The sequence below is a fragment of the Arachis hypogaea genome, chromosome 20 (genome assembly GCF_003086295.3).
Source record: "Arachis hypogaea cultivar Tifrunner chromosome 20, arahy.Tifrunner.gnm2.J5K5, whole genome shotgun sequence".
Lineage (NCBI taxonomy): Eukaryota > Viridiplantae > Streptophyta > Magnoliopsida > Fabales > Fabaceae > Arachis > Arachis hypogaea.
The window spans coordinates 118,699,535-118,714,612 of NC_092055.1; the positions used below are offsets into that span (position 1 = coordinate 118,699,535).

The following is a 15,078-nucleotide window of genomic DNA, read 5'->3' on the forward strand; positions in this document are numbered from 1 at the left end:
AAGAGGCAAGCGTGTAATGCATATACATATGTGATAGTGTGAAGGAAGCTTCCTACCATGGTTCCCCCTCTCTCCGTCCCCTTTGCTTTTCCCTTTCCCTTTCTCTTTCTCTTTTTGGATTTCCTTCTCCACAATTAATACACACGCTCCCATCTCCTCTTCTCTTCTGCAACCAACCACTCTTTCACTTTCACTCTCACTCACTCACTCCAAAGCACCACCAGTTTCCCCTTCTTTCTATTAGGTATGTTTCCTTCTCCTCCTTCACTCACTATCACCATCTTTCTTTAGCTCTCTTTTTCTATGTTCAAAGAGTTTCCTAACTTGGATTCTTTGATTGCTTGAGAATCTACCATCAACCTTTGCAATCTTAGCTAGAGGGTCTGGGGAACCAAGGAGAAAATCTTGAATATCTGTACTTGCAATTAATCTTTTAGTGTTTACTATAATTTTTTTTTGGTTCAATTGTTTTAATTATTGGCTTCTGAGATTATTAGTATAAGGCTTTGAAATGTGAAAAGAAGTTCAATGCTTGATGACATCTTTTTCCTTTGTTGTTGCAGTTGTTTTGTCCAATTTCTTTTCTCATCGATGGAACATTCTAGAGATTGGAATGGTCAAGGTAGAAGTCTAAAGAGAAAATCACAAGAAAATGGAGATCATAAACTCCTCAATAACTTTTCTCTTGATGACCTCAATGAGGATCTGTTTGAAAGGATACTTTCATGGCTTCCAACTTCCACATTCTTTCGCCTTACTTCCGTGTCGAAACGGTGGAATTCGGTTGCTGATTCGGCTAGTTTCAAGCTTGCCTGCTCAAGCATTCCTTCCAGGGATCCTTGGTTCTTCATGGTTGCTCCCAACCTTAACCAATCTATAATCTTTGACTCTGCTGAAAGAACTTGGAAAAGACTCAATCACCCCCCACTTTTGCATCAAGATTCTAATAAAAGTTGTATGCCGGTTGCTGCCTCCGGTGGCTTGATTTGCTACCGTAATTCATCAGGAAGCTTCATTGTAAGCAACCCTGTGACAGGAACTTGTAGTGAACTCCCTCTGCTTGAGTTTTCCCCTCAAAATCAACCACTCAATGCAATTGTGATGAGCACAACCACCAAAGACCAACAACTATACTACAAAATTGTGTTAGTCTTCGGAGAACTTCAGAATCTTGTGTTTAGAGTCTACAATTCTTTCTCTGGAAGTTGGGAAGGTGAGACTTCTCTAAGGAGAAAAGTTGATGATTGTTCTATGGAGTTTGATTCGACCGAGGACGACAATGTTGTATACTTCCTTAGTAAGGCTGGTATTGTGGTAGCAAGCAACATGCAGAGAAGCCCTTCAAAGCAATATTCGTCGGTCATTACCGACAAAAATGGCGAAGAGGTTGTCTATTTTCTTAGCTCCACAGGGACAATAGTAGCTTGCAACCTGACAAGCAAGTGCTACATCGAGTATCCAAGGTTGTTGCCTGTTCTGAGTGAGTATTCAATTGATGTTGTGGAGTGTAATGGGGAGATGCTAGTTGTTCTGTTATCAGAGTTCTTGGAAACCGCGAGTCTTCGTGTGTGGAAGTATGATGAAGCTAAAAGAGGGTGGCACCAGATTGCAGCAATGCCTGCATCAATTTCTCATGAATGGTATGGAAAGAAAGTGGATATTAACTGTGTAGGAGCTGGTAACCAGATATTCATATGCTTGAACTCCTCTGAGCTATGTACTTATGTTCTGTGTGATTTGGTTAGCAACAACTGGGTTGAATTGCCAAATTGTTGCATAAATGGTGAAGTCATAGACTTTATGTCTTCATTTTCATTTGAGCCTAGGATAGAGGCTTCTGTATGACACAGCAAAATGGTGCCAAATTTGTAGTTCAATTGTAACTGTTGAAGAGAAATAGGTAAAGTAGCTACTGGAAGATATGATATGGAGCTAACCAACCAAATCATTGATTGCTAACTGAGAATTGAGATATTGTAATTTTTCTTGATTGATTTGTTATATGTACACCATTTTTCAGTGAATGCAGTTGTTATTGGTGAAAGAACTTGTATGTGGTTCCTTTTAGTTTTGTTTTGTTTTTTGTTTTTTGTTTTTTTGTTTTTAATGTAAAGTAATGTCAGTGGCTGAAGTCAACGGATATCGATAGTTTCTGTTGCAAGCTTGTCCTCTTTCTTATAATGCTGCATAGTCTTGGTTATTTGAAGCTTTCTCAGTCAATTCAAGATGACTAAGATTGTTTTTTAGTAAGTGCAAATGTGCAATTAAGTTTCTTTTTTAATTAAAAATTTAAAATGTATGTATTAAAAGAAAGAAAATTATGTGGTGTCATGTGAACATGTGATGCTATATCTGCATGGCATGCTGGAAAGTAGACGCGTATATGGCAACATGTGTCACAGCCTCACAGGTATGGCATTTATGTCTACATTGTGACGAAGGGTGTAACGAAGGGCCAAATGGCCCATTCTCTGTTTCTGTCATGGAGGTTAATTACGTATAATTAAATTGTTATGTAATCAATGAATGTGGGCTGTGGGTATAGGGATTTGGGATTTGGGACGTAGATTTTTTTATTGTTGGAACGTTGATTGGATACACAAGTAAATAGGTTTAATGGAAACAAAAAAAAAAAATGTTGAAAATCTATTGTTAAATTTTGTTGTCAATGTGTTCTTTTATATTTAATATCAAGGCGAGGGTAAAATCCAATTTTTGTAGATTAGGGTTAAGTACGATTTTGATCTTTAAGGTATAGGTCAAAAGTCTTTTTTTATTCTCAACTTTTTTTTGCATACAAAATATTCTCTAAAATTTAAAACCAAGTTTTAAAATCGTCATTTTTACTTAAATATTAAAATTTTGGATTAAATTAATAACTTATGTGCATCCGGTATACAGGCAGGTGGTTGTATTTAAGGTGTACAAGGTGGAGTTCCCCCGATACCTGACAAGAAACTTTGGTCGGAGTGGTATGGAATATGACTGCATCCTAATCTTGCCATGCACAAGAAGTTTACTTGCATACCTATATCCACTAGGTTCTATAATGAGATGGATGAGGATGAGCGCCAACAAAAGAGGTGTGGTCTATGCAAGTAAATCGGATATACCCAAAAAAGCTGTCCGAACAAACCTACAGACAAGGCTTAGCTTAGTGTCGCATCTTTGTTTGTCTTTATTTTCAGTTGTTGTTTGTGTATTTCATGTAATTCTTCACCTTTTTCTATGTTTACTTACCTCATTTTGTACCTGAATGTAAGAGGATGTGTCTTTAGTTTGATTATTTATGTAAGCAAATGTTGTTTTTTTGTTTATGTCGTTCATATTGTACTTGAATAATTAAACCAAAATTCCAAGAACGTAAGAGGTGTAAATAAAACATCCAAACGAATAACATCAATAGTGTGTCGCAAATTAAAAATATTTACTTAATAAATTAACTAAAATAAAAATATTTATTTAATTAATTAATAACTAAATTAATAAACATCTAGTTAATAAATTAACTTAAATAATTAATAACTTAATCACCCAATATATACCTAACAAAACTTACTTTAAATAAAAATAAAAATGAATAACATTTACTTAAGAATTTAATTTAACTGATACCTAAAATCATACCAATACATTCATCTACCAAATATGTGTTGTATACTAGTTCTATAAAAGTACCTTAAATATGGTTACACATACATGCTAACATAAACAGAAAGAAAACAACACTAACCTCAAAGTCAACTGTCCCCTGATGTGTCATGTCGCGTTTAGTCGGTTGATGTCTCGGATCATGTGCATCTGTGCATGTCATGCTTGCCGGGTAATTGGTAAGAAGAAGGTAAAAGTTAGAGGAAAGTTGAAGAAATGGATGAAAAACCTATCCAAAAGGCGCTGTAAACGAATTGTATATATAAGTCGTATTTAGCCTTATCTCGTTTATACTATAAATGAGATAAGGCACAATACGACGTAGCCGTATCATGTTTGTACACGTGGTGTGTAACGGCCTTATTTCGTTTACAGTGTAAACGAGATACGTGTATTCTTATTTCATTTACACTATAAACGAGATAAGAGATATGATAGATTTTAGTAAAAATGCTATAAATTATATATTTTGGTAAATAAAATATTTATTTATTTATTAAAAAAATCCCACCTAAGTATCATTGCTTATCAAATTGGTTAAATAGTAAATAAGTTTGTTCTATTTTTTTTTTGGACATACAACTCATACACACATACTCACACGCACCTTAACGTATTCTATGAAAGGTGTGTGTGGTTGGGAGAATATTAGAGTATTTTCAAGAATGTTTAGATGAAAATAAGATATTCTCATGTTTGTTTCAAAGTTTAAAAATATATTCCCAGATAACTTTTATTTCCTGAAATCAAAATACCACTAATTTAATTCACATCTCCTCTCTCGTTATTTTTAAATCCAATGGAAATGAAATGTGTATAACAAAGTAAAAAGACTAAATTACGCTTGCTAATTTAACTCTAACCTTTTCTTTTCAAATTTTTTTCCTTCTCATTTCATCAAAAAATCAAACCCTAGCAGAGTCCCTCCCTATTGAAAACCAAACCCTAGCAGAGCTTTTTTTCCAAATTCATGGAGGTTCCACTGGCATTGGCACCGCCTCGCTGCCGATTTGAATTTGCACGACCACCGCGCATCTCATTCTAGAAGGAAGACTCACTTCGATAGTTTACATTCTTGTTCCATCATCACAGCTCACCTCGGTTCATCGCCACTGTATGCTCGCCATCGTTACTGCGCCTCTAGCCGGATCCTCCACGTTGCGTGCTCGCATTTGACCTCTCTCTTTCGTCTGAGCTCGGTTGCTACAACATTTTCTGAGGTTTTCGGTTTCTACTGGTTCATTCAAAATGAGTTTATTTACGTCTTTGAATTGTTGTTTTAATTGACACATCCTAATTCTTTTTTCATGATATATAGATGTTGATTTGTTTTTTCAATGGCAAAATTTGATGGTATGCCCACTGTTAAAGTACTTTCATTCATAGTCTCTTCCTTGTTATATTTGCATTTCGATGGTTGGAAGAGAGAATTAATTAAAAGATGATTTAGATTACAGAATTGGTTTGTTGAAAAATAAATTGCTGTTTATTTTATTTCTCAAATAAATTGCTAAACTCTGTGGTTTGAACTTTGTTTAGTTTTTTTGCTGAATTTTGTGGTTTGAACTCTATTTATTTTATTTCTCAAATAAATTGCTGCTTCAATTTGGTGGGTGCTTTTCTCCATATTTAATAGTGTTTGATGATTTGCCTCAATGTGTTTGATGATTTTCCTCAATCAAGAGTTTAAGCTTAATAGTGTTGATGATTTTGTTGTTTCTTGTTGTGATGTGAAAACAGGTATTTGGCAACGCCGTGGTTGGCAAGTCCACATGTTCAGACTTGTTTCTTGAACTTCTTCGGGAGCCCTCCACGTTTCAATTACAGAAGGTCATTTTTCATGTCTTTCTTTGGGGTATTGAAATGATGTTGTAGTAGTAGTAGTAGTAGTAGTAGTAGAGAAATGTTAGGTATATCTTTCTCATAATTGAGGTGAAATATCCGTGTTGAAAAAGCTTATTACTACTCTGTTTCATAATGTAGTCACTTTTTTCATTGTGATGCATTACTTTTTGAATCTATGTTGTGATTGCTAAAAGAGACACCATGCTGAATCCTCTTAAGTTATAAAGCTTATGTTCTTCCAGTTGTTTCCCTTTTCTTTTATATTCTGGTGTTAGTTGAGGGGCATAATTACACATGAAAAAGGAATACATACTTCTTGCTGAATTAGTATTGACATTTCTTACTTTTCTTGACTTGTTATGTCCTTTTGCAAATAATTTGTATTGAATTATATTCTTGTAACACCCTACCATGCGGAGCTTTACGCTTAAGTCGTAAAACAGAGGTGGCGAGATATTACGATCTATATATATATATATATAATTGAAAGAATCTATAACTAGGAGCCTTGAAGAAACGTTTAAGCAAAATTGCAAAAAGAAAAATGCATTGCAGTCGAAAATGTAAAACCAGATAAACCTAAAGCATAACCAAAGATACATAAAGAGTAGAGTACCAGAGTACCAAAATACAGAATATCAAGCTCCTGGTGCAACCTGCGAAGTTAAGGCTAGCCGGAGTATAAATACATACATACATACATACATACATACATACATACATACATACATACATACATACATACATACATACATATCCCAAAATAATCCAAAACATAAGACAGAAACCCTATTTCTCCACATCGACCTCTAAGAGGGACAAACACAAATTATATATACATAGAAAAGTCTATGAACATAAATACATAACCAATAGTCCAAAATATAACATCCCAAAAGCTAAACTTCGCTTGTCATAGGAACGTCCAAACGCTCACCGAGGTGTATCTCGACCTGCAACTGAAAACAACAACATATGTATAAAATGAGAACCTCCGGAAAAGGTGCCAACGTACATAATATATAAGGTCCTGGAAAAGTCAGAGGTAATCTTAAAACTCTGACACTCAGATTTAAAACTTAAAGAATAAACTAAACTAAAATTTAGGTAAACTGTCTAAGGTCAAGTTCTGAGTCTAATCGTAACTCAACACTTCACTTTTACTTCCTCTAATCCTCCGAAACACCAGTGGAACTACTCTCGTCCCACTTCCGCCATACGAGGGGATCTCTCAGATGCATAGACATACAATTCAAGCAAGAAAACCCAAATAAAATGCAAATACAGCAAAAATGCAATTAACATATGAACATAGTTAAGCAATTAGGCAATCCCAGATAATGCACACTCAAGCAAATCATTCAAATGCACATGATACATGCCTGTCCTATGGCTGATGATATCATTTGTCGGTTACATAATCAGCCCGACATATCCTGGTAGCTAATTGTGGGCAGTCCCTCTATACGTGCATCCCCAAGATAAAAATTATCTATGGAAAGAATCCCAAGCTGACATGGGGAGACAATACCCCAAGCTCAAAAATATCCATGTGAAGAATGCTAAGCTAACATGGGGAAGACAACACCCCAAGTTCAATTCATATATATGTGCATGCCCATGGAAAATCCGGGGAGTTAAAGTACCCGGTCACATATTACATACAAGGGGACAACGAATGTCTCAAAAATCTTTAAACACATAAATCATGTGACTATTCAATCATAAATCATCAATGTCAATATCAATCTCATTTCATCTCAACTCATTCAACATTATCATCATTGCTATTAGTTATAAATCATTTATCATTTATCACTTCATTGCCTTAACAACTCAACCATTCACTTTTCAATCTCTTTTCAACTCTCCATTTAACTTCTTCAACATGCCCACCCTTTCTCTAAAGTTTGAAGACTCATTAACAGATTTTAAACCGGTGTTTAAAAGGTTTGGAAAGATAGAAAATTGACTTAATACTCAAAAATCTCTTTTTTGGCTAAAAAATGGGGCTCGCGTACGCGGGATTGTAAGACAGAAGGGAGTGCTCGCGTCACGTACGTACTCTTGCGTACGCGAGCTTTCAAAATTGGGTTCCTCGTATGCAGACCTTGCTCCGCGTATGCAGGATGTCTAGACAGTGCCCAATTCCCGCGTCGCATGCAGGTTCTCGCGTACGCATGTCCCTCTTTTTCATCAAAATAGCTAAGTTGCAGAAAAATAAGATTTTTGTACCGAACTTTGCACGCGCATAACTTTCTCATTTTAAATAATTTTTCATCCGTTCTTCGAACGGTATAAACTTTACGAACCCATTTTTTATCCGAAATAAGTTTCACATAAATTGGAGGTCCGGAAGTTGAGTTATAGCTCGCCAAAGTTGGTCAAAAATTTACCTTTTAACAAAACGCCAAAATTCTATTCTTTCCAAAATCTTAATTTCAAACCATTATTTTACTCCTAAAAACAATACCAAATTTCATCCAAACAATTCCATACACTTTTCATCCCTTTCTCAACATACGACAATCCAATTCCATCAATTTCTATCCAAGGAATTCCTAATCATACCACATTATTCATAAATCATCAATCTATTATTATCATTACTCATAATCATTATTAAACCTCATCAACAATCAATGATTCACCACATTCTCATCATCATTATATACAAACCTCATTAACACCCTCAAAATCTTCAATTCAATTACAACCATTATTCATCAATTTCATCATCATAATTTACTATCATTATCAACTATTCACAACCATCAACAATTCTCATCAACCCTCGTCTATACCAATACTCAACATACCCTTATCACAAAATCAACAATTTTACACAAGGCTTACTAAATCTTAGCAATTCCATTTGATTTAACTTAACCTATGATCAACTAGCCTAAGTTTTCACGCATTATATATTGTCTATAAGAAACTAAAATCATACCTTGACTGATTCTTTCCTAAGCTCGGAACGCCACAAAATACACCGTTCCTCAAGCTCAAATACTCTAACTCCTCACCAATCACAAATTCAGCTCCCAGAGTTCAAATCCAAGCTACCAACACCACCAACTTGATTCCAACACATATAATTTAATCAAACATCATATAAATATTACTAAATCAACATAGAATTTACCATACCAATAATTTCACAAGGGTTAGAAGATCATCACCTTATCAATGGAAGTTTGGAACAAGATCCAGCAAGTACCCAAAGCTAATTCAATCCTATAACACTAAAATCATATAATCTCTCAAAATCAAACCTCAAATTCGAAATTTAAAAGAGTGACTGAGTAAGAAGTTGCAAGATTCTTACCAAATTGTTTAGAAAAATTTGTAGAGCTCAACGTGGTGATCGCGTGGTCACAAACAGTGTAGCGATCGGAGCTCCAAATTAAAAGTTATGGCAAATTGAATTTTGAGTGAGAGTTTGGTGTTCTTCCCCTTCTCCTCAAATGTTTCAGCGTGTTTTCCCTTGATTTGGGAAAGAAGAAGAGCTGATGCTCTTAGTATTGGGTGGATTGGTTTGGGTCTTAGACCCAATATGGGTCCGGTTCAACCGATTTAGTTCGTTTAGCCCAATTTTAGACCAAAACCTTTAAAATTAGTGTCAAAATTTGTATTTTTAATATTTCTATCTCTTTGAATTAATAAAATTTATTTTCCTAATTTCTTTGATTAATAATTAATTTATTAGTTAATTATACACTAATTCGCGAAATTTAGAATTTTTCTGCTGTAAAGTGTAGTTATTAGTAATACATCTACTAAAATGAAGAAACTTTGTTGTAATTAGTGTAATTTTCTATTCTGGATTGAAGTAGCACTCATATGTATTGCATATATGGCTTGAATATGAAACTGAATTGTATGATCTGTATTATGTATTGTATACTTGAATTGATTTACAAAGCTTGTATGTTCTATATTATGTTTTAATGTCTTCGAGCGATGCTTGGACTAGATGGAGCAATGTGGAACCAATGGAGGAGAAGACATCACGTTCGATAATTGTGTTTATTTTTCTATGTACAAGACTATCTATTGTAACATTGATTTCATTTTATTGATATGTTTGTGTTTTTGTACAAGAGTTGTACATGCATGCTTATTAGTGCTAATAAGTTTTAACAATTTAACTTTTGAGACTTCTTTGTAATTTTAATTTGGATAATACTAAAGCTTTTTAATACATATGTGGTTAGAATTGTTGAGATTTGTTTTATATAAGTTCAACTATAGATTATGAGATGAATTATGGATTATGGAATTTTTGACAATTTAGATAGGTATTTTGTGCTAATTTTAATTGTGATAATGTTAATTTTAATTAAACATATTTGTTATTAGGGGTATTTCAGTAAATTTAAAAAATTATAATCAATAATAATTTAACTAAACATATTTGATATTAAGGGTATTTTAGTAAATCTAAAAAAATTAGAATCAACAATAATTTTAACTAAAGATATTTAAATTTTAAAAAATTCAAAGTCAATAATAATTTTAATTAAATATATTTATTATTAGGAATATTTTAGTAAATTTAAAAAAATTTAGAATCAATAATAATTTTGACTAAAGATATTTGATATTAGAGATATTTTAGTAAATTTTAAAAAATTTAGAATCATATTAGGGATATTTTAGTAAGTTTATAAAATTTAGAATCAATAATAATTTTAACTAAAGATATTTGATATTAAGAGTATTTTAGTAAATTTAAAAAATTTAGAATTAATAATAATTTTAACTAAACATATTTGATATTAGGGGTATTTTAGTAAATTTAAAAAAAATTTAGAATCAATAATAATTTTAACTAAAGATATTTATTATTATGGATATTTTAGTAAATTTATTATTAGAGATATTTTTGTAAATTCAAAAAAAAATCAATGTAAAAAAGTAATAATATTTAATAGAGTTATATTTAATTTTTAGTCATTAATATTTTAATTTGAATAATTAAGGATAATTTTGACATATTACATAATATGGCCAAGAAATTTAAATTCAACCAAACAAAAATTATTCATTTATAAGATTATTATATAATATTTCAAAGCATTAAATTTTATAATCAAATATAGAAATCTTATACAATCAGCTATACATCCAAATCTTATTACATCCAAGTCCAACCAAACAGGTCCAACACCAATAAAAACGACTCTCATTAAAGAGAGCATGTACACGCACCGAAACCCCAAAACATTATCTGTCTCTTCGCGCTCTAATATGAAAAACCGTGTATATCTCCTACTCAAAACTGCAACAAAAGAATTTGAAATCTTCTCAAAATCTCTCAAAAATCTTTCAAATTCTCTGCAGAAATCACTGCAAAATCCGGTGGTGCCTTTGAGATCATCAACAAAAAACACAGAAAAAGAACAACAAAAATTCCTTAAGGTACTAACAAAATTACTTGTTATTATGTTCAGTTTTTTCTTTTGCACTTCTCGCAATTCTTGCATTTCTACTAGTTCGGTTTAGGTTTTAGTGGATTGAGTTCGTTCATTTAGTAGAACGAGTTTCTCTAATTTAATTTTTTCTTATTTTTCTTTGTAACTAGGGCATCGAATGAAACTATGTTGTTAGTTTATTAGTTCTGGTAAATAATTTGGTTCATTTCTTAGTTTAATTGAGGTTCATTTGGATCAAGAAATGAATTGGATGTGTTTTTGTTGATGATTAAATTTTTTTACTTCTTGTTCAAATTTGAACTAACTTTGATTCATTTGTGAATTAATTGAAGTTCACTCTATGCTGCAATTAAGTATTGACCAAATTTTTTATTCCTTAAGAAATTTAGGTTCATTTCTTAGTTTAATTTAGGTTCATTTGGTTTGGTTACACTTGAATTTGCTGAACTTGCTCATGTAGCATTGTTTAGTTAGTTTTTGTTCAAATCTGAACTAATATTGGTTTATTTGTGAATTAAATGAGGTTCACTTGATGCTGTTGTTAAGTATTGACCAAATTTTTTATTCCTTCAGAAATTTAGGTTCATTTTTTAGTTTAATTTAGATTCATTTAGTTTGGTTTCGCTTGAATTTTCCAAACTTGTTCATGTGGCATTGTTTAGTTAGTTTTTAATCAAATCTGAACTAATTTTGGTTCATTTCTGAATTGACTGAGGTTTACTTGATGTTGCTGTTAAGTATTGAACAAATTTTTTATTTCTTACAACCAAAATGACAAAGAAGACCATCTTAAAAAAAGGAGAAGCCACTTTACGATGTAAGTATATACACATTAAATCAACTCTATTTTTGTATTATAAATATATCACATGTTTCAGATCCTTGCAAAAAACTCACGATTTGAGATGCTCAACAAGATCGATAGCTAACGTATTCACCAACATGAGTGAGCAAAAGAAAGCTATCGTCGAGGAAATGGGATTTGGTGCCTTGAGACATATCCCATCATTGAATGTCTTACACAAGCTCTCGAGGGAATTGATACTTTTCTTTGATCTCTATAAAGGATTCTTGGAGACGCGCTATGAAAAAATCTGCATAACTCCTACCAAAATAAGAGATGCACTAGGCCTAAATTCAAGTGCTATTATACTTTTCAGTTTTTATATTTGTATTTTTTTATCTTTTTCTTATTTTTATATTAATTTGTTTATATTAAATTATTTTGGTGCTGTTGCTATTGTAGGGGCTAATTTTCCTGAAAAATTTGAATACAACAAACCGAATGAGCAACAGAAGAAATTTATTGACAGTTTCAAAAGTGCTACTTTGGCGTCTTTGACAAAATCTGTGATTGAGATGAGTGTTGAAGGGGAGAAAAGCTTGATGAAATTCAAAAGGACATTCACTGTCTTCATCCAGAAATACTTTTTGTTACCGACAAGAATAAGCATAGTCTCCCCAATCCATAAGCCACCTGTCCTTCATGTGGAGACAGTCCGAGATTGAAATTGGGCGTCTCATCTGTTCAGATTCTTGCTCAAAGGGATCAAAGCCCAGAAAGTAGGAGAGAAACTTTCAATTGATAGCTACGTCTTTGTATTAATGATAATCTATTTTCATGAATCGATGTTTGCTGAAGTAGCAGCAAATGATGCTCCCGGACCATCATGGGTGGCGTATTGGACACGAAAGAAGATGGTTGATAGGATTGCCTTTGAGGCAAAGAATAAAACGGTAACTAAAAAAATCATTTTATTTGAAATTTCGGTTCAGTTGCTACTAAATTATTGCACTAACTAAATAAGTTTCTGTTTTAGGGCCTTGTAAAAATAGCGGAGCTGAGAGGGGAAGAGAAAGAAAAAAAGAAGTGAAAAATGAAGGAAAAAAAAAAGAAGAAAGAAAAAAAAGAAACCTGTCATCCTGCATTCGTCTTTGAAAAATGAAACTGATTTTGAATATGAGTATACTTCTCACCATGACTTATCAGAAACTATCTATTTATTTAAAGTTATATATTATTATTTTAATAAAAAATTTTGTATGTATTGCAGAAAAGAAGAAGAAATGTAAAAAAACACCACCAAAGAAACGAAAACAACCACAAAGAACGGCAAAGAAAAAAAGCAAAAAAAGCAAGATTATTCAACCGAATTCATTTTCGCAAACCAAAACTAAATCCAAAGATGAGTAATATTCAGAAATTATTATTTTATTGTTATAAATATATATTTCTTAAGAAATTTCGGTTCATTTCTTAGTTTAATTTAGGTTCATTTGGTTTTATTTCGCTTGAATTTTTTGAACTTGTTTATGTGTGGTTGTTTAGTTAGTTTTTATTTAAATTTAAACTAATTTTGGTTCATTTGTGAATTGACTAAGGTTCACTTGATACTGCTCTCAAGTATTGATCAAATTTTTTATTCCTTTAGAAATTTTGGTTCATTTTCTATTTTAATTTAGGTTCATTTGGTTTCATTTTGGTTCATTTCATTTTGAATTAAGGTTCATCTTGATTTCATTTCATTTTAAATAAAAATTTTTTGTATGAATTTTCAGAAGCGAAGAAATAGAAAAGATAAGTAAAAAAAGAAGAAGAAAAGAAACAGAAAAAAGAATGAAGAGAAAAAATGACAATCCTGTAAAAACAAAAGTTGCTCAGGCTGAAACACAGAGAAATTATCGCGACTTGACGGACGCACGATACGATTCATCATAGACGTAAGACTCAGTTTCTTATATAAAGTTCTTTTCTTTCTCTGCTAATTTCACATATGTAATTTCTTTAGTTTTACTGAATAATATTTATTCTTTTGCTTAGACTGCCGACTGTAAATTTGGGCAGTGAAAATAAACCTGTGTTTCAAATACAGACAATCTTGAAACGGTCTGTAAACGTGAGCAATACCATGTAATTTCTCTTAATATTTATTTACTACTTCTGCTTTTAATTATAATATCTTGGTTGATGATTTTAATTTTGTATCTTTTTCGTTAGAAAAAATTTTCCTGAATCTCCAGTTAGATTTTTTACAAGAAACAATGGCATGAAAAAAAAGAAAAAATGGAGTTTACAACATGCAACTATGTAAGTTGAAATATTTATGTTGCTCTATTAAATTTAGGTAATAATAAGTTTTTTTTTAATTATTGACATAGAATTTTATTTGCTATGAGTAGCTCAACAACTGATTGTATGGATCAAATACTTGTAATTTGACAAGAAAGTCAGTCTCAACCTTTAGACGTGAGTTTTTCTATTCTAATCAATGTACAGATTTCATTTGCTGCAGATTTCCAATTTACTTTACTACATGTTAACTCCTTTCTTGTTTACCTTCATTAGAGTTTCTATTACAATTACTTTTCCAAGTTCTCTTGAGGAAGAGCTAAAACAAGCAAAAACCTTTATCTCTGTCCTTCACAAACTGAAATAGAAGAAGCTTCTATTAATAAGTAAGTTTTACTTAAAATACTTTTTATTAGTTTTGATGCTATATCATAATAATTTCAGTTCATTTTAAAACACTTTTCTATGTAATCCAGCTGCCTTCTAGAATCTTAATAGCAAGCCCCTGCAGAAACTTTAGCAAGGGAATTAGAGCAAGAAGCTCCTGTTAATGAGTAAGTTGTACTTAAAATTTTTTTATTAGTTTTAATGTTATATCATAATAATTTCAGTTCATTTTGAAACACTTTTCTGTGTAATCCAGCTATCCTCCAGAACCTCAACAGCATGCCCCCGCAGAAACTTCGGCAAGAGAATCAGAGTAAGAAGCTCTTGTTAATGAGTAAGTTGTACTTAAAATACTTTTTATTAGTTTTGATGATATATCATAATAATTTTGGTTCATTTTGAAACACTTTTCTGTGTAATCCAGCTGCCCTCTAGAAGCTCAACAGTAAGCTCCCACAGAAACTTCGGCAAGAGAATTAGAGAAAGAAGCTCCTGTTAATGAGTAAGTTCTATTGAAAATCCTTTTTATTAGTTTTGATGTTATATCGTAATGCTTTTTGATTATTTTTAAAAAACTTTCCTCTGTCATCTTGCAGTCCTCTCCATCCTTAGCATTGGAAAGATGACTTTGGTGCACTGTCATTCTCCCTTGGCATAAGTCCACTGAGCTCTGCACCAACAGTG

The 15,078-nt window shown here is 32.2% G+C and overlaps 1 protein-coding gene across 2 annotated transcripts; it reads left to right on the plus strand.

Moving 5' to 3' along the window:
• Nucleotides 1–2,044, plus strand: LOC112784328 (F-box only protein 13). 2 transcript variants are annotated; one of them, XM_025827482.3, is made up of 2 exons: nucleotides 1–415; nucleotides 564–2,044. In XM_025827482.3, exon 2 carries the CDS (start codon nucleotides 592–594, stop codon nucleotides 1,843–1,845), a length of 1,254 nt encoding a protein of 417 aa, XP_025683267.1. In that variant the 5' UTR covers nucleotides 1–415; nucleotides 564–591; the 3' UTR covers nucleotides 1,846–2,044. The 2 variants fall into 2 exon arrangements, with proteins under 2 accessions (XP_025683267.1, XP_025683266.1); XM_025827481.3 differs by having other exon boundaries at nucleotides 27–244.
• Nucleotides 2,045–15,078: the final 13,034 nt, after the last annotated feature.

Coding starts and splice junctions, on each gene's coding strand:
- LOC112784328 (XM_025827482.3), top strand. CDS start 592: ATGGAACATTCTAGAGATTGGAATGGTCAAGGTAGAAGTCTAAAGAGA.